This window comes from Malus sylvestris, chromosome 13 (genome assembly GCF_916048215.2).
Source record: "Malus sylvestris chromosome 13, drMalSylv7.2, whole genome shotgun sequence".
In the NCBI taxonomy this organism is placed as follows: Eukaryota; Viridiplantae; Streptophyta; class Magnoliopsida; order Rosales; family Rosaceae; genus Malus; species Malus sylvestris.
Genome location: NC_062272.1, coordinates 11,802,848 through 11,830,131, shown reverse-complemented (window position 1 = coordinate 11,830,131; position 27,284 = coordinate 11,802,848). Strand labels below are relative to the sequence as shown.

Below are 27,284 nucleotides of genomic sequence, written 5' to 3'. Positions count from 1 at the left end.
TATTTCAACGGAATCCATTTAACTTTCCATCCATTTATGGTTGTATTATATTATATATACTAAATTTATATGGCAAGGTTAAGTGAATTGAATTTTGCCGGGAAGCCATTGTAGTGATTTAATTCGATGGAATTTCTACTTCTAATTTCTAACGTTAAGTGAGTTTTTGAATTTGAATTTTCTTCCCGTTGCTAAAAAGGGATACTATTTTGTGATGGAGTCAATAATTACCTACTTTTTGAAATCTTTGTGAGTGAACCAAAACTTCTGAACTCCTGTCTTTTTAATTGCCTTTTTTATATAGTATCTGCTAGTTTTGTGTATTCTCATCGTTTGGGAAAACTTGTCATAAAACATGAAAAGATAATTGGATCGGCTAGTTGTTTGAACTTGTATTTTAGCGGGTACACTAAATTTGCAAACTAAATATTATGTTACCAATTAAAAATGAGCACGTTAATCAACAGTTAAGTAATACTCCAATCATCAATTTCTAGGTCGTTTATTTTATAAAATTTTATTTATACATTTAATCTTCCTAACATTATCATTAAGTAATTCCTTTCAAACTCATTTATGTCTAGGGTGCTAATCTTTTCCATTGTATAAAATAAGATAATAATAGTATTTTTATTCAAAAAGAGAAAGCTTCTCTATATCAAGTGCTAATACAGCAACGACGAGAGAGTGGTATTTTTTTAAGATCATATTTTTATATCATATTTTGTAGCAATTGACATATAAATAGTATGTATTAGATATCGCGTGCTATTACAGAAAAATGCGATCTAAAAATATGATATCTGTAATGATACTATCAAACCTAATGCATTAATTTTTTTTTTTCTTTTTGGAAAAGGGTTGAGGAGTTTGAAGAGCCATAGGAATACATGTAGAAGTAGCTGCCTCAAGGTGAAAGCCACACATGAAAGATGAGCTTTATTATCCTCTAAATATCATCCCATTACCACCCTAATCACAAACAAAAACTCACCCAAACACAGAAGCCGATATAAAAATATTGGATTGAAAAGACCAAAGAGGGCCTCTCAAACTCTTTGCCTCTTGATCCGTAGCCGCTATTCACGAGGTTTGTATTTGTAATATTTTAATTGTATGGATAGATAGATAGGAAGGAAACAAGAGACAAAAATTTGCCAGAAAGACAGTAATATGATATAGCAAAGGAAAATGAAAGCTCATGGTGATGGCCCACCTTTTGTTTCTGTCCCCACCACAATCCCAATAATAACCCTGGACCACATTGGGATCACATACCCCAAAATACAAAGGTTAAAATGTAATTTTCCCAATCAATGTATCGCAGAATTAGCATGCCTGCTGTGCTGTGCTGCTATAGGGGGCAATCTTCAAATTTCAATGATGTTCATATCATACAAAATTTATTTATTTTACCATTCTGAGAAAATCAGAGGTTTTTATTACTGATCTTCTTTCCTGCAAATTGCAAAAAATAAAAAATAAAAAAAATAAAAACCTGAAAAGTTGGCTTCTAAAAAAGGAAGGGAAACAGCATGAAAACAATTCACATGCGTACAAAAAGATAAAAACAAAAAAGCATGAAAATTGCGGCAATATATCGATTTGCTGGTAAAAAAATGTGAAACATCGTTTTCCCAAGTGTGGATTTGTTCTGTCACTCCCAAAACCCTAAAAATCCTTCGGTTGGTTTTTGTGGAAATCGATGCCCTTCCTTCAGTTTTATCTTCATATCTACAGTATAAACACTTGTGTATTATAATACACACACACATTGTACTGTTTCATGTTTTACTTTTACCTCATCGTCTAATTACCTCCTTTTTTTACTCTTGTCTTCGTATGTCAAATTATAAGGCCCAGCCCATTGACTAAATGGCCCAGTAGATTTGTGGAACAAATAGAGTGGGTAGGCCCAACCAAAACAAAAATAACTCTGCCCCGACGGTCCATACAAATGGCTTTCTTCCTAAAAAAAAAAAAAGTTGATAATTGAATAAATCAGACGAAAACAAACAGATTGATTAAACAAAACCAAGTGAGACAAATACGGAGTAAAAAACTCAGAGGTGAAACTTTAAACTAGGCTCCAGGTGTAAAAATTGGAAATATGGAGAAAAATATAATACAACAATCACAAGGTCATATTACTAAAACACCACTAATCATTTTCCTTGCAATACACCAGAAAATGACTTCATCAACTCTATATTCACTTGACAAGGCAAAACAAATCCCCGACTCTTCAGAAAAACTAAATTTACTCGTACAAACTATTGACTCCAAATTATAAAACTCGATGCTGCATTCAAGAAAACCCTCACCAGCACATTCCTTCAAGGGCCCTGTTCATGCAGCAACGAGCCTCTACGACACTTCCCATAGTATTTCATGGTAAGAGGCAGCGATCATGACCCCTGCCGACCAAACTTCATGTGCCACAACTGAACCCACCCATCTCTTCTTATTCGGTCATAGTAGAATAAACTGACCCACCTTGGCATCTCTGACGACAATGGACACCGGACCAGACTGAAACCAGACACACAAGATGCCCCCGACCCACTCCAACTTGACCCCAAACTTGACCCTCATCAGAAACTTCTGCTCCATTCAATCACAAGCTCCTGCAATTTTTGAAAACCAAAACAGTAAATAACAGGGACACAATTACGTCAGAACCTGTCGCGGTATTTAGGATAACCATCTATCTCAGACTGGTTTTGCATACCTTCAGCTAAAGTTGAATCCACCAGATGGAACCTGAACCTCACTCCCTCCAAAGCGGAAGCCTGGCTGGGATCCGTCTCCTGCTGGTAATGTCTCTTCGTCTTCCTCCAACCAATATGTCTCCAGAATTTTTACAGACTTCTCATAGATCTCAGTGTTGTCGTGACTCTGTAGATTTTCAATCTTTTCTAGACCCTCAGCATCATCAACCAGCTGGGCATACAAATTAACTTCACTGTTACCCGCAGCTTTTTCAGCTTCCCCAACCTTCAGAATGTTCTCCAACCCCTCTAAACAGACGGTGACGATCCTTGGATCAGGGCATACAAGAAGATCACACAATGGTTTTATACAGCCTTCGCCAACCAGGTACCTGAGACCCATAAAGAAAAATCAAACATAATAAGAACCTTACAGCTAGAGAACCAAGAGGACCGAAAGAAGGCAATTACGAGAACACTCACTTGATTTGATCAGGAGTGCCACCAGAAGTAGCATTTGAGATTGCCCATGCAGCTTCTTTCTTTATGTCAAACTCAGCATGTTGGAGTAAGTTGACCAGAGGACCAATCAAACCAGCTTCAATTACAGACTGCGTCATTTTAAAATGTATTAGTAAACATGGATAACTAATTTTCATGAACACAAATTTAAATGATAGCTTTTCAAATGATTCACTTCTATAAGAGATGACCTTTGCATACTTGCGGCAAGTTATCTAATTAAAGTTCCCACATAAACTGAGAATCTCATATTTAGTTAAATACTAGTATGATGAACTTTTCCTCCAAACTTGAACGGAAAAAGTTGATACTAGTAAAACAAAACCATCAGTTTCAATGTTAGAGAGACGTGTCATGTTCAGAACTTAGGACAGTAGATACTGCCGAAATGCTAGAATGTCCACACAGAAAACCCCAATATTTTAACAAGAGATCTATTGTAACAACTAACATGCATAAAGCAATAATACACAAGAATATTCTCAAAATATACAATAATTGAGTGTAAAGACATCAGTAGCCAATATTAGAAATGAGGATAATCAATACAATAACTTATTTTAAAATGATTACCTGTATTTGATCCCTGTTTCCAGCTGTAATATTTGAGATTGTCCAGCAAGCTTCTTTCTTGATGCTCTTTTTATGATTATGAGTCAGCAGGCTCAGAAGGCATGGGAGTGAACCATTGTTGATGATACACTGAAGAAAAGAGTTACTTGTCATGGTCATAAAAAATAAAAATAAAAATGGGTCACATAATGAGAGCAAGATGACATTACATAATGGTAAAATCAGATTTAGTAATTAGTACCAAGTTAATAACCTTACAATCACCATGATTCAACCACAAAGGGATTTCTTTTTCATTATAAAGGTTTAAACTTAAAACAAAAAACCCTTCAGATTCACATGTTGAACACACATAAGATGTAAATAAGTTATTCAGAATTTCAGATTCTAGACATGATCAACTAGCACCCAATATTGTATGACATGACCAACAGAGTTTTCCAATTAGGTTCTGTCTTTACCATAATTTCGAATTACCGAAAAATGCTTAACATTTTCCTGACGTAAAAGAAAAATTCATAGTTTAACGCTGTCAGGTAATACCCTTGACCAAACAATCATTGCTGTATGATTCTAAAACAAATTTTAAATAACACAAGTAATGAAAACGTAAGTGAAAAAGAAATTCAAGGTCCAGATACCTGAGTCTGAAGATCATCTCCGGTCACAATATTACCAACAGTGCGAAGTGCAGGAATGAGAACAGAAGGAGATGGATGTCTGGAACAACAGAACAAACCATCAGTATCATGGGCGAATAAAAGATAAGTAAAAGCACAGAGATGAAGAGTGTAACACTCACAAGAGGAGCTGCACAAGTCGGACACAGACACCTGCCTCAATCACAGCTTGGATTTTGTCATTCGTGCCATCCGAGAGATACGAGAGTGCCCAGCAGGCATCTGTCAAGACTTCTTCATCATTGGAATGAACTAAACGTTCAAGAGCTGGAAGTGCTGGCTTCACCTGATAATGAGACCCTAAAGTTAATAAAACGCCAGAAAGATAAATCAAAGAATTGTTGAATTCCAAACAGTGGGCAGTACAAGGCACAAACCTGGTCAAATGGAGGCTGTGGCTTGCCCCTGCAAAAGTTAGACAGTGTCCATGTTGCATTTCTCAGCATTGAAAGCTTTGCATGCTCATTCAACTGAGCAAGCAACGGCATCAAGGCTCCACTGCTGAGGACAAGATCACGACATCTAGGGGAATCACCAGCAACATTTCCCAATGCCCACACAGCCTACAATTTCGGAATAGATTTTCAGAAACAGTTTAGTATAACTATAATCTATCCGGTAAAATACAATCTATACATTGGCCACAGACAGCGCCAATAAGTGTTAACATATACCTGCTCCCTAACATCATCACTCGGAGAAGCAAGAAGCTTTACAAAGATTGGGACTGCCCCCTGCTCAATCACCACCTTGGTGTTCTCTGAGGTTCCTGACGCTATGTTTGTAAGAGCCCAAGCAGCCTCGAACTAGACAAAATCAAATACATCAGCAACACAACTAAACAAAAACACAGACAATCATAAATAACAATGCAACAGAGAAAAGAATTCGGACCTGAAGTTGCGGAAAATCCTCCCTCATGAGGAATGCCACAAAGCGGGGAACAACTCCTGATTGGATAACTTCCTCAATCGGAGGGCTTCGTTCTACAAGTTAAAAATTTAGATTATATCAGTACTACCAATTTTTCATGTAAACTAAAAACATTAAACACAAACACAAAGAGAAAAAAAAACTCAAAAAAATCACGTATTATTACCAATCGAAAGCAGTTTTCGGAACTGAGTAGTGGACTCCAGCTGCAAACTGTTGTCGTCAGACCAAACCCCAGCAACCATGGCAGGTAGACTCTCTAACTGCAATCATATACAAACCCACATAAGTACCGATAAGTTGAATTTTACCCTAACCTATTGCTCAAAACATCAATTCAAACCCTAAATGTCCAATATCGGATCCATTCAAAGCCACAATTGAAGAGATCGGCAACAAAAACCCCTAGCAAAATTGTTACCTTCTTCTCGAGATTTGATGGCTGGAGAGATGGCGCGAATTGTTGCGCTTGGAGGCCTTCGCGACGCTTCTTCAGCAAGCTCTCTTCGCGCTTGCTCTTCCGGATCTCCACCATGTTGTCCTCTCTCCTGCGACGACCCTCATCGGCGTCCACCGCCACCTTGTAGCGGTTCCGGCGGACCTCGGTCCTCGCGCTCGGCCTCAGCGACATGTCGTACGATTTGAGTACGTCTAAGGGAGATTGATCGTGATCCCAATGGGTTGGAGACGGAGAAGGAGAGCAACAGAAAACCCTAGAAATTGGACTTCTCTGAGTATTCGAAAGAGAGAGGGACCGAGGAAGAGCGAAGGGTTTCTATAGGCCCCAATCGGGTGTTTAAATTTTTTTTTTTTTTTTTTTCGGGATTTTACAAGCGCTGGTTACTTAACTAATTATGGTTTTTCAGGTATTTTCATTATTGTAAAATAATTTTTTTATTCCTCCAAAATAATTAAATTTATGCTAGTAAACAATTTCACATTTCATTCTTTTATTTTCTGACGAATAAATTTTTTCACCAACCAAGAATTCGTTAGAGCTGCTTTTAAAATGATAAAAAAATACCTTAAAAAAAATATATTTTTGAGGTCCAAAAGCATTAAGTATTTTAAGTGTTTGTTTTTCATAATTTACTTCTATTTTTATTAAACATTAGTTTTAAAATCATTTCATCTAAAACGATTCAATCATTTGAAATACACTTTCAAATGAGCTAAAAAGTCAATGTCAATTGTTAATTTTTTTTTTGTTACTAAAATGCACAAAATATTAATTGACTTAATTTTATTTTAATATTTAAAATATTTTATATTTTCAAACAATTTATCCCTTTTTACAAATAAGAGAGAAATGCTTCGAGGTTACACCAAATTTTTTTTATTTTACATCATTTAGAAATTTAGCTAATAAAAAACTATATACCAACCTTTTTTTTTTTTAACAAAAGTACGATATTCATTAAATAAACAGAATTCGTACAAACTGAGGATAGTGTACAAAATGGGCCTCGATAAAAACCTTGTCAGGGATTTCAACCTGGTCGAAGGAAAAGAGTGTCTCGCACAACAATAGACCTATCATCAAATGAACAATCAAACTTACAATCCTTCCTCGAACAAAATATCCAGAATTAAATCTAGAGGTTCCTTGAACCACACAATCTCCTCAGTACAAGTAAGCCCTTGCCGAGCAAGCCGATGAGCCACCAAATTTCCTTCCCGTTGTACATGACTTACCGTCGACTTCGACCACTCCAAACAGAAACATCTCAAATCATTAATAATGAGTCCAAAATTAGACATATCCTTACCTTGACCCTTAATGGCAGCCAATACCAAGCCCGCATCTCCTTCAAGTTGAACTTGGACATTGACCGAATATAACCCGTGAACAACCCGTGAACAAACCGTGCAGGGTGCCTTGCTGCTAAGAATTCCGTATGCAAAGCAGACGTGGAGCAATGAATGGGACCTGCTGCAGCACTTAAAAACCCCCCCCAAGTGATTGCGCAAAACAATTCCATACCTACCCCGATGTTACCGGTGATTCCATGCTCCATCGAAATTGCACTTTATCTAACCCTCCACTGGTTTTATCCACTTCTGCAACTCACGTCTCCCATTCCTTATGTCTGTCTTATGGCACCTGTGGAATACCTGCAACCAACCCTCCGTCAGTAATACGATCTCATCCGGATTTGAGTACTTACCGTTCCAAAAAACTTCATTCCGGTATTGCCATAGTGACCAAACCAACATTAGACCAAGCTCAAATCTCACCGGAGGTCCCTGTAAATGAAGATTGGCTAACCAATTCAAAAAACTCACACCCTCCCCACTTTCCACCCGTACACCCAAACCGCGAAACTATACGACTCTAGTAACATGGCAATCACACAAAACATGCTATATGGTTTCCACCTGGCAACCACATATAACACAACCACTATCGACTGGCACCCTTCACTTACAAAGATTTAACCTTGTAGGCAAAGAATCCAAACATGCATGCCACACACAAATCTTTACTTTCCCTGGAACACAAGCTGTCCACAGCTTTTTCCAAAGCTTGTCCCCATTATTACTAGTGTACGAGTAGGAGCCGTCAACCCCTTCCCCACTAGCAGCAATTATTCCTCGAGCAACATGATACGCACTTTGGACTATAAATCTGCCATGACGATCATAATGCCACACTCTGCAATCAACAATATCACGCAAGCTAATGGGATCCTTTGAATTAATTCCACTTTCTCTTGAGAAAAAAAAGTGAAATCAACAAACTCTCATCCCACTGCTTTACATCCGGCCTCAACAAGCCATCCATCGTGGCTTCACCATTCCAATGTAACGGTGGTGGGGTCAAAATTCGGAGGCATGACTCCCTCGGCACCCAATTGTTCTTCCAAATATTAATCAACTTCCCATTACCCATTTGCCACCAAAGTCCCTTATGGAGAACCGATCTCGAAGCAGCAATACTACACCAGACATATGAGCTATTAGATGTTACCTGAGCTTCAAGATAATCTGTGGTAGGGAAGTATCGGGCCTTGAACACCCGATACACCAGTGCCTCAGGATTGTGCAGAAAATGCCATGCCTGTTTGGCTAATAAAGCCAAATTAAATGCATAAAGGTCTCTAAACCCAAGATCTCCCTCCTGCTTAGCCTTACACAACACTCTCCAACTGAGCCAATGTATTTCCCTTTTCTCCAGATCACCACTCCACCAAAACTTCGCTATCATCATATTCAACTCTTCGTAAAAGGATTTAGGGAGTAGAAAACATTACATGGAATATGTAGGTAAGGCCTGCGCCACCATCTTCACCAATAATTCGCAACCCGCACTACTAAGTAAACCGCCTTGCCAACTTTACAACTTTTTCCACACCCTATCTTTCATATACGCAAAGGTTTCTTTTTTTGATTTTCGGACCAAAACTGGCAAACCTAGATATTTATCATGAAAATCCACTCTCCGCATCCCAATACTATCAGCCAATAACTGCTTATCATAAATATTGAGGTTGGGACTGAATGAAACACAACTCTTCTCAAAGTTAACTGCTTGTCCCGAAGCCAACTCATACCTTCGCAATATCTGTTTTATGACCTGGCATTCACCAATAGTACCTTGGGCAAAAAGAAAACTATCATCAACGAAGAACAAATGATGAATACTAGGAGCAGCACGACACACCTTGATCCCATGTAACTCTCCATCAAACTCAGCCTTCGACAGGAGAGTTGACAAGCCTTCTGCACATAACACAAATAAGAAATGGGAGAAAAGATCTCCTTGTCTTATTCCTTTTTCTGGGTGCACATAACCCACCTGATCCCTATTCAGCTTAAAGGAATAAGTCACCGTGGACACACACAATATGACCATATGGATCCACCTTTCAGCGAATCCCAACCTTCGCATCATAGCCTCCAAAAACTTTCATTCCACCCGATCGTAGGCCTTACTCATGTCAAGTTTCAAAGCTATAAGCCCATTAACTCTCGATGACCTTTTATGCATAAAATGAGCAACCTCAACAGCAACCAAGTAATTATCGGAGATTAAGGGCCCCGGAACAAAAACACTTTGAGTATGAGATATAACCTGCAGAAGAATAAGCTTCAACCTATTTGTGAGGACCTTCGCCACTATTTTGTATAACACATTGCACAAGCTAATAGGGCGAAGTTGAGTCATCATCGTAGCATCTTTGACTTTTGGAATTAATGTAACATGGGTATAGTTAATTTTCTGGATAATATTACCAGGACTGAGCATTGACCAAATACCATTACACACATATTTGCCGACCACTCCCCAATGCTTCTGATAAAAACCTGGTGACATACCGTCTGGACCCGGTGCCTTTGTAGGATGCATCTAAAAGACAACACATTTTGTCTCCTCATCCATAAGTGGGCTAAGTATGGACGAATTCATCTCATCCGTCGCCTTAGGCGAGATATGGCATAATAAATCATCAAAACTCTGCACTCCACTTAAACGAAAAAGTTGTGTGAAATAAGACACCACAATTTCCTTCATTCCCCTACGATCCTCCCGCCAACAAGCACTGTCATCCAATAACCCATATAAATAGTTTTGTTTCTGCCTCATATTAGCCTTCTGATGAAAATACTTTGTATTGCGCTCCCCTAATTTTACCCAATTTTCCTTCGAACGTTGTCTCCAAAATTGCTCCTCTTGTTCAAGCAATCTGTTGAGTTTTTGAATTAGCTCCTTTTTCTGCTCGATAGACTCATTAGTAAACGGTTGCCCCAACAAACTCGTAAGCTCATCCTCCACCTCTCTAATTTCCTTTGGCCCCACCCGTGCATTGTTCCGAGCCCAGTTAATAAGTTTCATCTTTGTCATCTTGATTTTCTCAGTAACCTGGAACATTGGAGAGTTGTCAACCTCATGGTTCCACCCATCTTGGACCACCTCGGTACAACCCGCACATAAATGCCAGCTTTCCTCACATCGAAAATGTTTCTTTACTCGGATGGGGGAATGCCCCAACCAGTTTAATAATACCGGCACATGATCCGAAGTAGTTTTGTTCAAATGTTGCACTTTAAAATTGGGGAAAAGCTCCATCCAAGCTTGAGTACCCAGAGCCCTATCCAGACGAACCTTAATTCCACCTCTCCTCGTCGTGAACCATGTGAATTTATTTCCTGCGAACCCAAGATCCATCAACCAACATTGTTCCACTGCCTCTCTAAAGCCTTCCATTTGTCTATCTTGGCGAATACTATCACCTTCCTGTTCGTGAGCTTGAAGGATTTCATTAAAATCGCCAATACATAACCATGGTATAGAATCATTGTGTACGAGTGATTTCAACAACCTCCATGATTTAAACCGATCACAAGTAGCTAGATAACCATAAAACCCAGTGAATCGCCAATAATCTATATCATCCGGAACACCCACATCAAAATCAATATGGTTTTGAGAGTAAGAACGTAAAAATAACTTTATTTCATCTTTCCAAAGAACACACAGCCCCCTGAACTACCTCTACTATCCACTAAAAAACAATGATCTTTTTTATTTTTTATTTTTATTATTTTTATTTTTTATACCAACCTTTAGAACAGCCGCTAATTACTAGTATTGCGTAATTATTAGTAATTACATCATGGACTACTTTATTTGAATATTTATGACACTCTTCACTTCTTTAATTATAAATACATGTATTCTAATTTTTTTTATAAATACGTGTATAACTGAAGCTCTTATAATCAACTCAAGGGGTGAGAAATGATGAGGTATTAAATAAGTCAATAATTAGATTGTAATTTCATAAAATTTAACAAAAGAAAATTACTTTTTTATAAAAGAACAAAATATAATTGAAAGTGTGGGCTGCCAGCTATAAAATAATTCAGATATTATACATGCATATTTTATTCACTAGATTTGAGAGACATTTGTACATCAAAGCAATTGGCAAAGCCGCAGAATCATCAAATTTATGCAAATACCAAATTTTCATCTGATCACAATCAAACTGCATTCGATAGTGATGTATCCGAGTTTGAATTTCTCTTTTGTAAATAAGAGAAGTATTTTTTTTTATGCGAAAGTATATTGCGACATTTTCTTTTGCCAACAAATGTCATCTACGATAATTTAACTCACGACAAACTGGAAACGAAGTGCTGTGGACCAATTGGTTATATGCAAAAGGGGTGTGATATCCACACATCTCATTTTCTTTCTCACACACCTTTTTAATTTTCGGCCGTCGGATCGGATGAATTGAAGAAGATCAACGGACAAAAATCATCAAGGAGTGTATGAGAAATAAAATGTGATATGAAGATAGCACACCCCTATGCAAAACTATATTACGACTTACAATGTTCACACTTGTGTACAATTTACATTGGTTTTCACCAACATCAAATTATCTAGATTAAAAATTTAACTGTTTGCTAAGAGCCGTCGGATTCACAATCAACGGCGGCTGATCAATGTGACTTTCTCTAAACGAGGGGTTCTCCCTAGGAATGGTTGTGAGAGGAGGTGACGTTGGCGGAGATGCATAGAGTACGGAGGCCTCGATCACCCCTCTCCACAGAGTTTCTTGGTGTTGGGAGATTCTTTGTGCTCTCAATGCAGTCAAGTATAACCCAGCAGCAAGGAAAACTGTTGTCAAAGCAAACACCCCGGCAGCAGATAACACGCCGTCTCTGAGGACAAGGCAACTGGGTCTTGGTCTGGACCATTTTCTCAAGTGCCCGGACTCCACACTTACCCCGATCAATAGCAAGATATCTCCAGTAGCAAAACAAACCCTAATTAACACAACCACCCACATAAGCAGTTATAAGCTATAACTACTGAATTTGAGACGATGTTTAAAATATCCGTATCGATGGAAATATCAATATGCAAATTTGTTGAAATATCGATGGATGTATCGATATCGGGTGCTTTTGATGGAAATTATGAAGATTTAAAATGAAACTTTAAGGAATGTTAAACACTATTAGACAATATATAATAGTTTATCTGATATTTAACTGCTAGAAATATTGATGAAATCTGTCGATTTTAGTCGAAATTTAAGAGTTTCTTGAATAGGTAGTGACGTTTAGACTTCATCCCTTCTTTCCATATATTTTTTTCTTCTGATTTTTCAGATATTCCCACAAAAATATCGACAACATCGAAGAAATTTCAAACATGGATTTGAGAGAAGTAAATAAAGAAAAATGAAAATGAAGTTACTGTTCATAAAGTTGTACATAAATTTGTTTGACATGTCCAACTCTGTATTGGATCTTATGGTTATGTCGATGATGGTATTAACTAATGGATGTATTGGAGAAGTTATTAAATTGGTCTGATAGCCCTCATATTGTATTCGATTTAGTGGTTATGTTGACGACAATATTGGAGCAATTCCTACAATTAGAGAAGAGCTAAGTGGAAGTGAGGAAAATTGAAATATGAAGGACTAAGAATTAGTGGCATACCAAGTTGCAACAAAGAAAAAGGCAGCTTGCCATTTCAAGCTCTTTGCAGGACCAGAATAATTAGGCTCCCAAAAAACCAAGGCTGCTGGAGGTGAGTTACTAATTGCAAACAACATGTATCCATGTTCCACCACCATGATAACCGAAAGTCCCAGAAATGCACTGGTCGCACATAGCAGCGGCGTTTTCCCGCTGCCGCTGTATACACATTCATTTACCCCGCCCCCCTCCCCTTCATCACTGCTCAACCATGTTACCTACAAAATCATCATCAACCAGCAAAATTTGCTTAGTTTTTTTCATAGTTGGTAATGATATTGTTATGTCTGAACACATTTTTCGGCGTACCTTGGAACGGGTAGCTTCAGCAATTAGAGATAGGATGAAGCAGAAGAGGCCGCAGAGAATGGTTAAGACCATGATGAAAGCGCCGGTTTTGCTACCTAAACCGGTGGTTGGACGACTTGGTGAGAGGTCTGCATGTGTGACTGCCATTATCTTTGGCATTTTGGAGTCTACAATTATTCATGCAGGCTCAGGAAGTGGAAGATAAAAAAGAAGTTTTAAGTTTTGGAATGTATGAGAGAGAGAGAGAGGGATGGAATTGTTTGGAACAAAGGTTGCTTTAAGAGCTCAAGATTCTTGGGTTCTTGAAAGACCTCATGGGAAAGGTATCCTGCTCGTTTGTTCATATTTGAAAGCCAAAAGCGCGTTTACATGAGCATTATATAGTGCTTTTAGAAGAAGTACCACTACTAATTTATGATTGTATTTGATTGAAAATTTTAAAATGTTTATGAGTCATAGAAGCGTTTAAAAAATCAACATTTTTCTACACACTTCTAGTAAAAATGCTTATAAGCAGAAGTGTTTTTGCATAAGTGCTTCTTACATAAGCATTCCCAAATGGACCAAACATACTAGGTGCTTCACCAGAATGTACTTTAAAGTGATTTTCTAAATCTAAAAATCACTTGAATTTTTAATTATTGCATTATAACACTCGTTTTTTAATAAAAAGTTTATGAGTATATAAAAAAAGTTGAGCTTCTATTATAAATCAATTGACAATGCAGAAAATAACTTTAATTACTTATAATACATGTAGAGGTGGATCTAGAATTTTAATATACACTCAAAGAATTTGTAAGACGAAAATAGAACCAAAAACCAAAGACAAAACATTGTGTTTTAATAGAATTTTAACAATGTCTTTTACTTAAGCAAAACATAGTCGTTTTGTCAGGAGCAGCTCGTCTCATCTTCCTTGCAGTTTCTCTGCAAAATCTGCAACAAACAACCGTGGTTGCAAGGTGTCAACACCATCATCGTAACTTCTCTGCAGATCAGCCACTGCACATTTATGGAACTGCAAAGGTCCCTACCACCTCTCCACAACCACTTTCCATGAGAATCGAGAGGTCTTTGAAGGTCCTTCAAAGGATCTTCTACTTGCTTTCGGAAGATCTTGGGACCACTCGAGTCCCTCAATAGCTATGAATTGGGGTTCCAACATAAAATTAATTGGCAATTTGGGAAGTTGTACAAGATCATATAACCTCATAGCTAGACTTGTCCTTCACCGATGTGAAACAAACTCTCCACAAACCATAAACTCTCAACAATAGATCCTCTTCTAAATACATAAAAAGCTCTTTATTTCTCAAACGTGAAATTAATACTCTCAACAGTATAAGTGTTTTTTACATAATCATTTTCAAATAACCAAATTTTATTATAACAACTAATCTGTCATCAACCGCACAATATTTGTAGTACTTTTAGCATCTACAAAATTAATTCTAACCATATATATGTGTGTCTGTGAGACAAGTTCAATCACTTTCATTTATAATAGGGTAAAAACGAAAACGATTTGGTTATTTTTCTTTTTCTTTTTCCCGAATGATGTTTATATATATATATTCTTGGCTAATCATTTAATATTGTTTCATTTCTTTAGACCCAAAAAAGCCTTTACGTTAATTAAATAAAGGGATATTTTGATATGAATCTAAAGTAACTAAAAATTGAATTTATTTCGAAAGTAAGCTTATAAAATTAGACCTATTTCAAACTTTCCTTTAAATTAATTGATGCCAATGCCAATATGCCATGTCGGTCGATTAAGTATATATTCTTCCACACATTCTTTCTGCATGGCAATGGAAATGGAACACTGACTAGCTAATCATTTAATATTGTTTATATATTAACGTTTAAAGTCATGGACATTTTGGTAATTTTATTCATTTTAGAAGGCTCCAGAAAATCTGGAGCAATGAGTCGTGCCAAGTGTGTGGCTGGGATGAAAAAAATTGGAGAGATGGATGGTTGTGATTAAAGGAAAATAATAGAAATGAGGGTGACCAATGGGGAGAGAGAGGAGAAGGAGGGGAACCAGACCCTCTCATTCGACCCGGTTTTCCGACCCGAGCCCTACGCACACCCAATACATATTTCAGTGTTTTTTTTTTCCAACGAATTGAGTGCCGCCACCACCCCTCTTGACTCCTCTCATTGACACGAATGGTATCCTTCCACATTTGGCTCGGTTTTGATCATGATTTCAGAAGAAAAATGAGGTGGACCCGTGAGGGTTTTAGAGTTTTCCGACGACGAATCCATTGTCTCCGGTCACCACAGTTCCCACCACCTCCTCCAGTTGACTTCCCTTGAACCCAGGAGCAAGGCCCAAACACTAGCAGGGGTGTCGAAACATTAATGGAGTCGAATCGAATCCCACCCTTTCTAGGGTTTCCAGCGGGTTTGAGTGAAATTGGGGCACTTCCCACCCAAATTGGACTTAGCCACATGTATAAAATTTACTCCACTCATTGAGATCTACTTGCCTATAAAATTTGGTAATTTTTAGAAATAGTTGAATTTTCCGACGAGCCGGGGCGGCCGACCGCCACCCACGGCAGCGGGTGCGGCGGCACATGGTCAGGGAGTTGACATTGTATTATTATGCTAATTTTGTTATTCTAATTAGGCTTTTGAGACCTAACTGCTGTGGATTGAATATTAATACGATTGTGGTATATGTTGAATTAAATGAATATATTCGGATCTCGTTTGAATTTTGGAAATGTGAACTACGAATGGCTTGATCCCTGTTTAGGGTACGTAGGCAGTCTAACGAGATGTTAGATGCAGCCATGCAATAAGTGAGATTAAATAAACGAGACAAAGCTTTGATTGAGAAAGTGAACTAAGTAAGGAGTTTGGAATTTTATTATAAAAGGAAATCTTATGTTTTGTACATATAAATTCTAGTTATAAATAGTGTGAACGTTTAATAAATTTAAGCAGGAAATTATGTAATTATGGTAATTGGACAATTGAGTTTGATCTCTTGTTGGGAAATAGAGTGAATATGAAGGTATCGGTGTTGAAGTAAAAATATAAATGTACGTTTTGCTAAGTAAGTTTGGTGGGTACTTAAATTTTGTTTTTAAAGAACAAAGTGTACCGATAAATAATCAAACAAGAGAAGTGAATTGGGCCTATCATTGGAAATATTTCCCGAAAATAAATATTTCGGGGCTGGGGCGTTTCAAATGGTATCAGAGCAAATGATCATACTCCATGATATGCAACCTTCTTGAGTCTTGTTGGCCATCGACCTATTTTTATTAAATGTGAATTGATTCATGGATTGGTAATATTTGTGAAAAAGTGATTTGAATTGCTTATTGGATTGTTTGTTAAAATGAGGGCTAGTAGGAGACCATGACCTTGATTGGTTAATCCGCAATAGGGGTCATTATTGGTCCTGCTTGGTTAATCCGCGATAGGGGACCATATTATTTGTGGATCATGCTTGGTTAATCCACGATAGGCGATCCTTATGGCCATAAATACTTAGAAATGATCATGTTTGGTTAATCCGCAATAGGTGATCACTGCCTAACAGTTCTATAGGTGTGACTCTGCTTGGTTAATCCACGATAGGGGGTTACTACCTACTTGGTTATATTGGTCCTGCTTGATTAATCCGCGATAGGGGACCATACTATTTATGGATCGTGCTTGGTTAATCCGCACTAGGCAATCCTTATATCTTTGGTATGGCCATACATACACTTAGGGGTGATCATGCTTGGTTAATCCGCCATAGGTGATCACTGCCTAACAGATGCGCAGGAGTGACTCTGCTTGGTTAATCAATGATAGGGGGTCACTGCCTACTTGATTACTGAAGGGATGGTTCTGCTTGGTTAATCTGCTATAGAAGGCCACTTCTTGTTTGGTTATATATGTAGGCTTCGGCCGAACTGCGTCCCTCTAGCCCTAGTTTTTAATGCACATATGAACGATGGTTTTTGAGAATCTTGGTGGTTTCGAAGTTGTTAGAGACTGGACTATGTTTTCATAATTACGAACTTATCTTTGAGGTTTATAAACTGTGATAGATGGTCTTTGTTGTTATTGAATATCACATACTTGTATTATTATCACTCACCCGATCTTCACAGTTATCCGAGTTCTGATTAGCCAGTGCACCATTCTCATGGTGTAGGCACTGATTATACATGTGATAGATTTGGGTAGATTACGAGGAACCGCTGAATATTTTGGATTCTGTTGAGTGGTCTGGAATCTTTGCTCTTGTTCATTTCCATAAGGTTAATCTAGAACCCTAGATTCAAGTGAATGAGAATTAGATGCACCATGTTTAATTACTTATAATTCGAGTAGGAAATTATGTAGAGTTCCTTAGCTAAATTCCTGAAATGATATGTTTCTGCATTGATTGATTAACGTAGTTAAATACTAAGATTCTGCATCTTTGGGTTATGAATTGATTAATTGACGGGATTGTGGAATAACATTGGATATGATTGTTAATATTATGATTATTTTAGTTGATCAGGGTGGCTTGATAATAATGATGTGCTTCGTTGGTTATTTGATATATTACATGTTGTGGAAGAAGCTATCCTGTTGAAAATAAAGTGAATTATGGGATGACTGTTCTAGTGTAGTGATTGAATTACTGTGCTAATTTCAAAAAGGGTTCGAAATGAAAATTTCGAGTGAAAAGGAAAATTTTATGTCGCTTTTACAATTGCCGTATCCGTGTCTACTCAAGCATTACAAGGTAAAATATTCCTATTAAGTTTTGGACATGGAGTTTGATGTCGAATTTGATGGTTATCACCATTGTGATGTCGTTTGTGTTTGAGGTGATAAAAAATCTTGGAATAGGGCGTGGGTTTTTGCGTTTGATGAAGAAAATTGATAGGGAAAGTTTTTAATATAAATTTGTTGGTTTAGTTTGCCATTAACGAATTATGGGTGAATTTTTGATATTTTGTTGGCTACGATAGTCATGACTTGGAATTTGACATTTGATTTTGTCAATGTGAGAGAAAATTGGACCACTATTAGTTTAAAAGAAGAATATTGGCTCTAATCAATATGATTGTGCCTATATGTGCATTGTTTGAATTTTGTTAGAGAAATATTTCGTATTATTTGCACATATGGTTAATAACAAAACGCATGCCATGTGTGTGTGATTTATGGATGCCTTGAGTTCAAATACAATAGATGAACATATTCTCAAGTTCAACCAATATCCTTGATTGATTGATGCATGTTTAATTTCAAGCTTTGGTTTCTTTATAATTAGGATATTTAGTTGTCCTTGAATAGCTTTTGGAGCTCTCTGTCTAGTTCATGTTCTCATGTGGGAGGCTTTCCTAGAAAGAGTTCAAGAACGTATATATATTTGGTTCCCATGCCGTTCATGAAACAACGAGAATGATAAGGTTTTAAATTTTGCCTTGAGTAATTAAGTAAATTGTGGAAACAAAGAAAATCAAGAAATGAGATTTTGATTTCATTCCATGGTAACGAAAATTGCGGATCTTTATTCTATTATAGTGACAATGATTTTTTGTTGGAATTTTTGCTAATGTCACCTTTAGTGGTTTGGTTTGACATTGTGATAATTTCTTGGCCATTGACGATTACAACTAGAATTGATGGGGAAGTTTGTAATTATAATTTCGATTGGTTTGGTTACCTCAATTATGAATTTTCAGTGTTGAATTGGCTATTGCAAACCAAAGTGATGACGAGCACTTATTCTTGTAGCCATGCGATAAATAAGGTTTAGTTTTGTTGGCCAATAGAGTTTAACATATTTAAATTTTCTCTTTTAATTGATGAAATGTGAATGGTATTCTAAAAGTGCGAGTCACTCATTTATTATAATTGTGGCTGCACTTTGAAGAAAAATTAAGAAGAAAAACGATTGAAAGAAAGATTTAAAAAGGCTTTAAAATTTTACTATGGGCAATTTAGTTAATTGTGAAAATGAAATGAACCATAGAATGAGAATTTATGTGAGTAGTGTTGCGAATTTGGTTTTAATCTTCCTTCCATTAACCAGTGAGTGTGATTGAAAATTTCTAGTGAATTTGGTTGAATTTTTTTTGATATTCGGTTTGTCAATTATAAAGTTTTGGCTTAAAATTTTGAGATTCTACTAGGTACTAATGGATGACTTAGAATTTTGATATTTAATTGGCTGAGGATAGTGATGGCTGGAAATTTATAAGATTTATGCTGCCAATATTGAGTATTTTATGATGTTGGTATTGTTAAAAGTAAGGGTAAATGGTATTATCCATAATTATAATTTAAAATTCCAATTAGTGTGACTGGGATTTCGGATATTTATTTTGCCAATGTATGTGGCTAGAAGTTCTGGTATTTTTCCTTACCAAAGAATGTGGTTGGGAATAAAATTATAACCCATGTCTTCGTTGAATAAAATTATAACCCAGTTCTGGTATTTTTCCTTACCAAAGAATGTGGCTAGAAGTTCTGGTATTTTTCCTTACCAAAGAATGTGGTTGGTATCTTTCACGGTGAATAAAATTATAACCCATGTCTTCGTTGATTTATTTATTTTCAACTTGAATAAAATCGTAGACATGGGTTATAATTTTATTCACCGTGAAAGAAATAGTGGAAATAGTTCTAGATTTTGTTTCGGTGGTTGAAATCTCGGAGACGAGATTTATTTTAAAGGGGGGGGGTGAATGTAATACCCTGGAAATTTAAATATATGAATATGTGGGGAAAATTGAAAAGAAATCGATTTATGGTTATGGAAAATTTAATTGAAAACTTTTAAAGTTTTATTTCCGGAAATTATTATAAATTACGTATTTGTATTCTTGAGATTTTATATGAATTTTCGAGAATTTATAATAATTTAATTTAGTTTAGTTTTAATTTAAACTAGTTACGAAGTTGGAAGTTTGGAAATTATTTATTTAAAATATGTAGACCATTCGAGGTCACAATTTATATTTTTGAATAGAGCTCGATCTCGCGAACTCGTGGGCGCAAATCATTCGTGAAATGGAGTTCTAACGAAGAAGTTACTAACGTTTAAAGTCATGGACATTTTGGTAATTTTATTCATTTTAGAAGGCTCCATAAAATCTGGAGCAATGAGTTGTGCTACGTGTGTGGCTGTGATGAAAACAATTGGAGAGATGGATGGTTGTGATTAAAGGAAAATAATAGAAATGAGGGTGACCAATGGGGAGAGAGAAGGGGGAGGGGAAAGGAGAGAGAGGAGAAGGAGGGGAACCAGACCCTCTCATTCGACCCGAGCCCCACGCACACCCAACACAGATTTCGGTGTTTTTTTTCAACGAATTGAGTGCTGCCACCACCCCTCTTGACTCCTCTCATTGACACGAACGGTATCCTTCCACATTTGGCTTGGATTTGATCATGATTTCAAAAGAAAATGGAGATGGACTCGTGAGGGTTTTAGAGTTTTCCGACGACGAATCCATCGTCTCCGGTCACCACTGTTCCCACCACCACCTCCAGTTGACTTCCCTTGAACCCAGGAGCAAGGCCCAAACACTAGCAGGGGCGTCGAAACATCAATGTAGTCGAATCGAATCCCACCATTTCTTGGGTTTCCGGTGGGTTTGAGTGAAATTGGAGCACTTCCCGCCCAAATTGAACTTAGCCACAGGTATGAAATTTACTCCACTCACTGAGATCTACTTGCCTATAAAATTTGGTAATTTTTGGAAGTAATTGAATTTTTCGACGAGCCGGGGCGGCTGATCGCCATCGGCGGCAGCGGGTGTGGCGGCACACGGTCAGGGAGCCGACATTGTGTTATTATGCGAATTTAGTTATTCTAATTAGGATTTTGAGACCTAACTGCTATGGTTTGAATATTAATACGATTGTGGTATATGTTGGATTAAATGAATATATTCAAATTTGGTTTGAATTTGGGAAATGTGAACTACGAATGACTTGATCCCTATTTAGGGTACGTAGACAGTCTAACGAGACGTTAAATGCAGCCATACAATAAGTGAGATTAAATAAACGAGACAAAGCTTTGATTGAGAAAGTGAACTAAGTAAGGAGTTTGGAATTTTATTATAAAAGGAAATCTTATGTTTTGTACATATAAATTCTAGTTATAAATTGTGTGAACGTTTAATAAATTTAAGCAAGAAATTATGTAATTATGGTAATTGGACAATTGAGTTTGATCTCTTGTTGGGAAATAGAGTGAATATGAAGGTATTGGTGTTGAAATAAAAATATAAACGTACGTTTTGCTAAGTAAGTTTGGTGGACACTTATGTGAGTAGTTAGGAATTTTTTTTTTAAAGAATAAAGTGTACTGATAAATAATCAAACAAGAGAAGTGAATTGGGCCTATCATTGGAAATATTTCCCGGGTATAAATATTTTGGGGCTGGGGTGTTTCACATTTAGTCTCTCTAACATTAATGTGATTCAAATTAGACTTTAGCGAGAATTGAACCTGTTTATACCATATTTAGGGCCTCGTATGTATAAATACTCGGGGAACTTAAATGTAATTATGTAATAAAGGAATGAGCAAATATGTAATAAGTGAGGAGTCTTTATTCTATAAAAGGATCCCTCACCCTCACAATTGGAGGAGGTCATTTTTAGAAGGCCAATTCCTAAGGCTCCTCTCCCCTCTCAAAGCTCTCACTCTCAGAGCTCTCTCCCCCTCAAATAAATACATATTCAGTGTGGACGTAGTCCAAATCTTAGGGTGAACCACGATACCTCTTGTGTTATTTACATGCAGATTCACGGTCGGATTTACGTTGTTCCAAGACTTTCGGTTTTGTGCATCAACAGAATCTAATACCTTTCACTTACAAGTGAAGATAAATACTACTAAACCGTAGAGGCATCATTCCTTTTTTTTTTTTTTTTTTATAAATCAAAGAAAGTAACTATTTCTTTTAAACTTTTAGGTGCGAATGGTAAGACCTGTGGTTTTGATTTTAACTTACACTAGCTTTTTTTTTGTTCTTTTCTTTTTATCGGCCACGCTGGCCTTGGTAAAAAGGAAAGATGATGATTCTTTACCCTCCTAATCTCTTTATCCTTCCATGCCCTCATATTTGAATAGTCACGGTTAAGTCACGTCAACGTCTTATATTGATTTTTTTATAGAGATAATAAAACAAAAAACAATGTGTGATAGGAGAGGATAGGAATAGGAGGGTAGAGAATCCCCCTCCAAAGAGGAAAGCCTTTTCTTCTGGCAATGCAAGATAAAATACAAAGCTTTTGCTTGAACAAAGTTTTTGTTTTTTTTTCCTTTATTTAATTAGTCTCTTAGACGTGCGTGCAAATATATTTTTTCTTACCGCACAAAATACGATTCAATGAATGTTTTTATTTTGTTCAAAATATGAATTTTAGTTAGCGTTAGTCAAAAGAATTTAATCGAAGTGCAGATAACCTATAGTCCATGAATGTTACTTGTGTGTGTATGGTAAGAGTACCTGATTACGAACTTCCTTTTTGTTTCTTTAGGCGTAAGGTAAGGTGTCCCCCTTATTAGGGGACATTACGATTAAGGTAACTTTATCACACAAGATGAGACCAACATGGCATCTCATAAAATCCCAAGTTTTCTCGTCTCTTAGCTTAGTTCCACAATCCACATTGATCGCTAACAGATTCTTGTCGTCGTCGTTTGTCTTCGACTGACATTTGGTTCGCCAAAACAAAAATACACAGTTGCTCCACAAGAACGGACAAAAGTAAAGAAGGTTGGGGAAAGTATAATGCTATTCCTTTGTTACACGTTTTGCTAGTATTTCCGATCTTTTACTCTACAAGTACCCTACCGTTGTAACTCCATTCAACATGTTAGTCGAACCTCTCACTGCTGGACGCTCAGACAGCAAGGCCCTGAGCAATGCCGTCGCTTTTTACTAATTTCAACCATATCTCTTGGCCTTCTTTCCTTGAGCTTCCCTAGAGTAACGGATTCATGAGAATTGCCAATCCTGAAACGAATGATTCCATCACCGTGATCTTCCACATCCGGCAGAATCAATGAATCAGATGGACAATTATAAGCAATATCGATTGCATTATGTGTTGTCCTGGGAAGGTCTTTAATGCGCGATAATACCATTGCAATTTGCTCGCAGGCAGCATCGAGGCGTTCCTCTGTTTCAACTGACTCCGTAATAAGTGTTGAAGCCATGGACTCCAATAACTGAATCTTCTCAGAATTGTCTGCAATGGTAGCAGTCTCAAAGGTGTTGGTGGAAGATGAACTGACAGAACACCAACGGGTGGGTAGATATTGGTCCGGAATATGAAAACAATTATTAGTTGACAGGACACGAAGAACATGCCTGCAAAGGATGCCTGAGAACTCGAACTGATAGCAGGTACAGCTAATGTGCTCTTGACAAGGAATCCAAACCACTTTGCAGCCTCCATCTGCCTCAGTATGGTGTCTGACCTGGAAACAACCTTCATCTACCGCAAGAGATGCATATTGTGGAGCCGATACAAGTTCCTCTTGAAGTTTTCCAAATGCATAAGGAGTAAGAACAGAGGCAGCCTGTGATTCAATTGGTGAACCTGTCTTAAGGCAAACTCTCTGCAGTTTCCTTTCGATCTTTTGCTTCACCCCAACCCGATCATTATAATCAACGACATCAGCTGCCTGTAAAAGTGTTTAGCATGGTAAGAATTTCTACTGAATGTATGAACCAAATGGCCGGAAAAATAAAACAATATAAGAAAAGTTTACAGACCTGCTCTACAAAACGGTCTAGTTGAGACTGTGCACTCAAAAAGCGTTGGATAAAAGCATTAATCGACTCTGGCTGACTTGTACTCATGATTCCTGCAAAAAAGTAATTCCTCAAATATGCTAGAGCCCAAAAATTCCGCAGTGCGTATAAGCTGATTACATGCTTATTTGCCTGCAATCCATATTCATTAACCATTTCCCTCCATCTATCTTCAAAATCTTCCACCAAGTCCAGATTAAACAGCTGGTGAAACTCCGCTTTCCAATCATCATAACGAGGACCAAGAAGTACAGAAAACCAATCTGAGAACTTTGCGACGATGTGCCATATGCAAAAGGCGTGCTTCGACCGAGGCATTTCGATAGCAACAGCCTCTTTCAGCCACATGTTATGGTCAGTTAACATTGTCTGTGGAGCCTTTCCTTTCATGAAGCCCAAAAATGTCTGTTTAAATGCAACAGGTATTAGGAACAAACAGAAACCATAAACAAGACAAAGTCAGTAAGAAAAGGGTACAAACTCAGTTACAAATTAGTTTGTGAGCCAAAGACTGTCGATGTTCATATGTGCTGGAGAGAATAAAAAGATTATGAAGATCATTCCATAATGAATATGCCAATAAGATTCTTACCTTCAATGCCCAGGAAAAGGACTGCATATTTTCATCCCGCAGAAGCACACACCCAAAGAAACAAGTCATTCCATGATTATCCACTCCAAGCCAAATGCCTAACAGCATATCATAGGCGTCCAACCGATGAGTTGTGTCAAAAACCACTGAGTCTCCAAATTCCTCGTACAATTGAACTGATGAAGAATAAGACCATGCAATATGTTCCAGTCTGTTGTGACCATCTATTTTAAATTCATACTTGAAATTTGGGCTTTCATCTTTCATCTTTTTGCACATTGCTATAAGATCAATTGCATCAATATCTCTATTAACATTTCTAAAAGACTGTAGTAGGTTTCTCACGTCTATCTCAGTAAATGGCAAGCAACCTAGCTTAACACCTTTCTCCATCTCCATCAATCGTAACATTTGCCGCACTGACATCCCAGCTTTTGCAAACATGCAAATCCGACTCTTGTCATCAGTAGACATGGAACAGTAGGCGGGAAGGAGACGCACTTCATTCGATTTCAATAATTCGTGGTTATGGATGTTGCTAAAGCCTGTAACACGCCATTCAGGGACATCAAAGTCTGCCCGCTTAACAATCCGCATGTATGCTTGACAACCACATCGTGAAGATTTACGATTTCTTTGCATCTTTCCATCTTCGGATGGCTTCATCTGTGGATATCCACCACGATGACAAGTAAAATCCCTCCTTGTCACTCCCCGACCAACACCATCCTTGCCTCGTGTACGATGGCGCCTAATTGAAAAGCCACACTGTTTTGCAAAACTGCAATAAAATTCATAAGCAGCTTCTTGGGAAACAAATCTTTGTCCGACAAAGGGAACAAGATTCACCGAAGTCTGTCGTGACAAAATCGTGTCTTCAGCTGTTTCCTCTATTGTGCCAATGTCATCCTGGGATAAATCTTCCATCCCTAGACTTGTACCTTCTGACCTTTCTTTGCTCAATACACGAATTAAACTTCAGTTATAAACCTGCAAGAAAAACTTAAATTGCTTAACAGAATGAATAGATGAAATCCAAAAATAGCGCGGTCACAAAACCTAAGTCATGCTAACCTAAACCCTTCTACTCCTAAGGAAGTGGGTGATATCATAGCAAAATGATAAAGTTCTGGTAGAGACAAACATATAAAAAGCATTTTCAAAGGAGGATGATACTTCAATGGCTTCCATAAACCAACTTAACGATATACAAACCCAGACACAAACACATAAAGGTCTGCCATTACTCAATCAACTTTTCTTTCTTCGTATCTGATCCTTTCGCCTAATTATTCATCTTTACCAATCTTATGACTAGGCAGGCAAGAAACTCAAGCTCAACAAAGTACTCAATTTCTGCTTCTTCTATCGGTTAAACGGCTGTAATCTGCACGAGTTCAATCTGCAAGATGTATACACCATGGCAAATGCAGCAGCGGAGAGTTCAAATGAAACTCCAAAAGAAAAAGGAATAACACTTCCAACAAATAATTATACTCAACAAAATCAAATTAAGAACCCAAAGCCAAAGTAGCATGATCTTGATTCAGTACATCAATTTGAATCAAATTTCATGATTACCAAACTCAGACACGGTCACACGGGCTTAGCCAAGTTGGCCAGCGCAGTGTGCTCCTCTCTCTAAACCCAAGTTCGAATACTCATCCCCGTAGTTTAGATGAATTTAGTGCAGATTATCGCATGTATCAAAAAACAAATTGTTGATTACCAAATAAACTTACCTGGAGCTATGATCTCCAACTCAATTAAATTTCTCCAAACTCCCAAGAATCTCAAATGGGTCTCTTCAAAAAATTTCATCCCACACATACAATTTGCTCATCTTCCACCTCACCAACACCCAATCACATCTCCAATCCACCTGAATCCAACAGAAAATTTAAAAAAATATATACTAAAAAAAAATCACGTTTTACCCATGAAAAATAAAGCCACCAAATTACAAAAAATTCAATCAAATTCATAACCTCGAGATGCATTCGTATATGAAATAGCTTTACTTCATCAAGCGGATATAATTTAATTTAATAAAATTGGGGAAAATATATAAATAAATACCTGAAATGTGAATGTAACGGTCAATAACTAACTGAAAATTAAAAGAGCGATAGTGAAAAGAAGAAAGTGGCGGGGAGGCAGGGGAGGGGAGAATAGAGCGCATCCAAGGGAGAACGATAACCATTTAGGCGGAGACAAGCTATCGTGCGCTGTGTGGATGCACGAGGTTATCGAGCGCATACGGCGGTTCTCAAGCCGTTAGATTGGCGAACGATTGAATGGGCTTGTCGTAGGCCCATGATTTGCGCGGGTTTTGTGTGCTTTCGTGCGCACCGTGGCGGACCAACTGCCGGTACGAGTCTACGAGATGTGCGCGTTTTAGTGTGCGCTTTATTGTATGCGGCGTATGTTAGAGCAAACCCTAGATGTTCCGTAATCTCTTATGGGCCTCATTGAAGGCCTGGCCTGGCATGTTTTTCTTTATAAACAAATGCCTGGCAAGTCTAAGTTGTGACAACCCAAGGCTGGCCCATAAAACGAACATTTGGGTCGGGTTCAGGTTATATAATCCAACTCGTTCGTCCCATACATGAGTGGGCGGCAAATCTACCATGGAAAGCGATTAAGGCCC

The 27,284-nt window shown here is 37.6% G+C and overlaps 3 protein-coding genes across 5 annotated transcripts; all 3 read right to left on the bottom strand.

The window, feature by feature from the left end:
- Positions 1-2,055: 2,055 nt before the first annotated feature.
- Positions 2,056-6,201, bottom strand: LOC126595578 (importin subunit alpha-2-like). 2 transcript variants are annotated; one of them, XM_050261857.1, is made up of 11 exons: positions 5,841-6,200; positions 5,586-5,682; positions 5,381-5,472; positions 5,161-5,292; positions 4,864-5,049; positions 4,609-4,772; positions 4,448-4,526; positions 3,807-3,935; positions 3,195-3,322; positions 2,732-3,103; positions 2,056-2,627 (listed from the first exon to the last, which is right to left on the bottom strand). In XM_050261857.1, exons 1-10 carry the CDS (start codon positions 6,048-6,050, stop codon positions 2,734-2,736), a joined length of 1,587 nt encoding a protein of 528 aa, XP_050117814.1. In that variant the 5' UTR covers positions 6,051-6,200; the 3' UTR covers positions 2,056-2,627; positions 2,732-2,733. The 2 variants fall into 2 exon arrangements, with proteins under 2 accessions (XP_050117814.1, XP_050117815.1); XM_050261858.1 differs by lacking the exon at positions 3,807-3,935 and having other exon boundaries at positions 5,841-6,201.
- A 5,076-nt stretch (positions 6,202-11,277) lies between these two features.
- On the bottom strand, positions 11,278-13,544 carry LOC126595584 (uncharacterized). The gene is made up of 3 exons (XM_050261867.1): positions 13,235-13,544; positions 12,887-13,143; positions 11,278-12,202 (listed from the first exon to the last, which is right to left on the bottom strand). Exons 1-3 carry the CDS (start codon positions 13,391-13,393, stop codon positions 11,821-11,823), a joined length of 798 nt encoding a protein of 265 aa, XP_050117824.1. The 5' UTR covers positions 13,394-13,544; the 3' UTR covers positions 11,278-11,820.
- Positions 13,545-22,825: 9,281 nt separating this feature from the next.
- LOC126597366 (protein FAR1-RELATED SEQUENCE 11-like) lies at positions 22,826-26,992 on the bottom strand. 2 transcript variants are annotated; one of them, XM_050264152.1, is made up of 5 exons: positions 26,714-26,992; positions 26,377-26,516; positions 24,635-25,624; positions 24,004-24,447; positions 22,826-23,912 (listed from the first exon to the last, which is right to left on the bottom strand). In XM_050264152.1, the coding sequence occupies exons 3-5, from the start codon at positions 25,559-25,561 to the stop codon at positions 23,112-23,114; spliced, it is 2,172 nt and encodes a 723-aa protein (XP_050120109.1). In that variant the 5' UTR covers positions 25,562-25,624; positions 26,377-26,516; positions 26,714-26,992; the 3' UTR covers positions 22,826-23,111. The 2 variants fall into 2 exon arrangements, with proteins under 2 accessions (XP_050120109.1, XP_050120110.1); XM_050264153.1 differs by lacking the exons at positions 26,377-26,516; positions 26,714-26,992 and adding an exon at positions 26,216-26,369.
- Positions 26,993-27,284: the final 292 nt, after the last annotated feature.

Coding starts and splice junctions, on each gene's coding strand:
- LOC126595578 (XM_050261857.1), bottom strand. CDS start 6,050: ATGTCGCTGAGGCCGAGCGCGAGGACCGAGGTCCGCCGGAACCGCTAC. Junction 5,683..5,840: donor CATCAAATCTCGAGAAGAAG/GTAACAATTTTG, acceptor ATATGATTGCAG/TTAGAGAGTCTACCTGCCAT. Junction 3,104..3,194: donor GGCACTCCTGATCAAATCAA/GTGAGTGTTCTC, acceptor TATGGGTCTCAG/GTACCTGGTTGGCGAAGGCT.
- LOC126595584 (XM_050261867.1), bottom strand. CDS start 13,393: ATGCCAAAGATAATGGCAGTCACACATGCAGACCTCTCACCAAGTCGT. Junction 13,144..13,234: donor CTGAAGCTACCCGTTCCAAG/GTACGCCGAAAA, acceptor ATGATTTTGTAG/GTAACATGGTTGAGCAGTGA. Junction 12,203..12,886: donor TTTTTCTTTGTTGCAACTTG/GTATGCCACTAA, acceptor TGTGTTAATTAG/GGTTTGTTTTGCTACTGGAG.
- LOC126597366 (XM_050264152.1), bottom strand. CDS start 25,561: ATGGAAGATTTATCCCAGGATGACATTGGCACAATAGAGGAAACAGCT. Junction 24,448..24,634: donor CCTTTTCCTGGGCATTGAAG/GTAAGAATCTTA, acceptor GCATTTAAACAG/ACATTTTTGGGCTTCATGAA. Junction 23,913..24,003: donor TAGACCGTTTTGTAGAGCAG/GTCTGTAAACTT, acceptor ACACTTTTACAG/GCAGCTGATGTCGTTGATTA.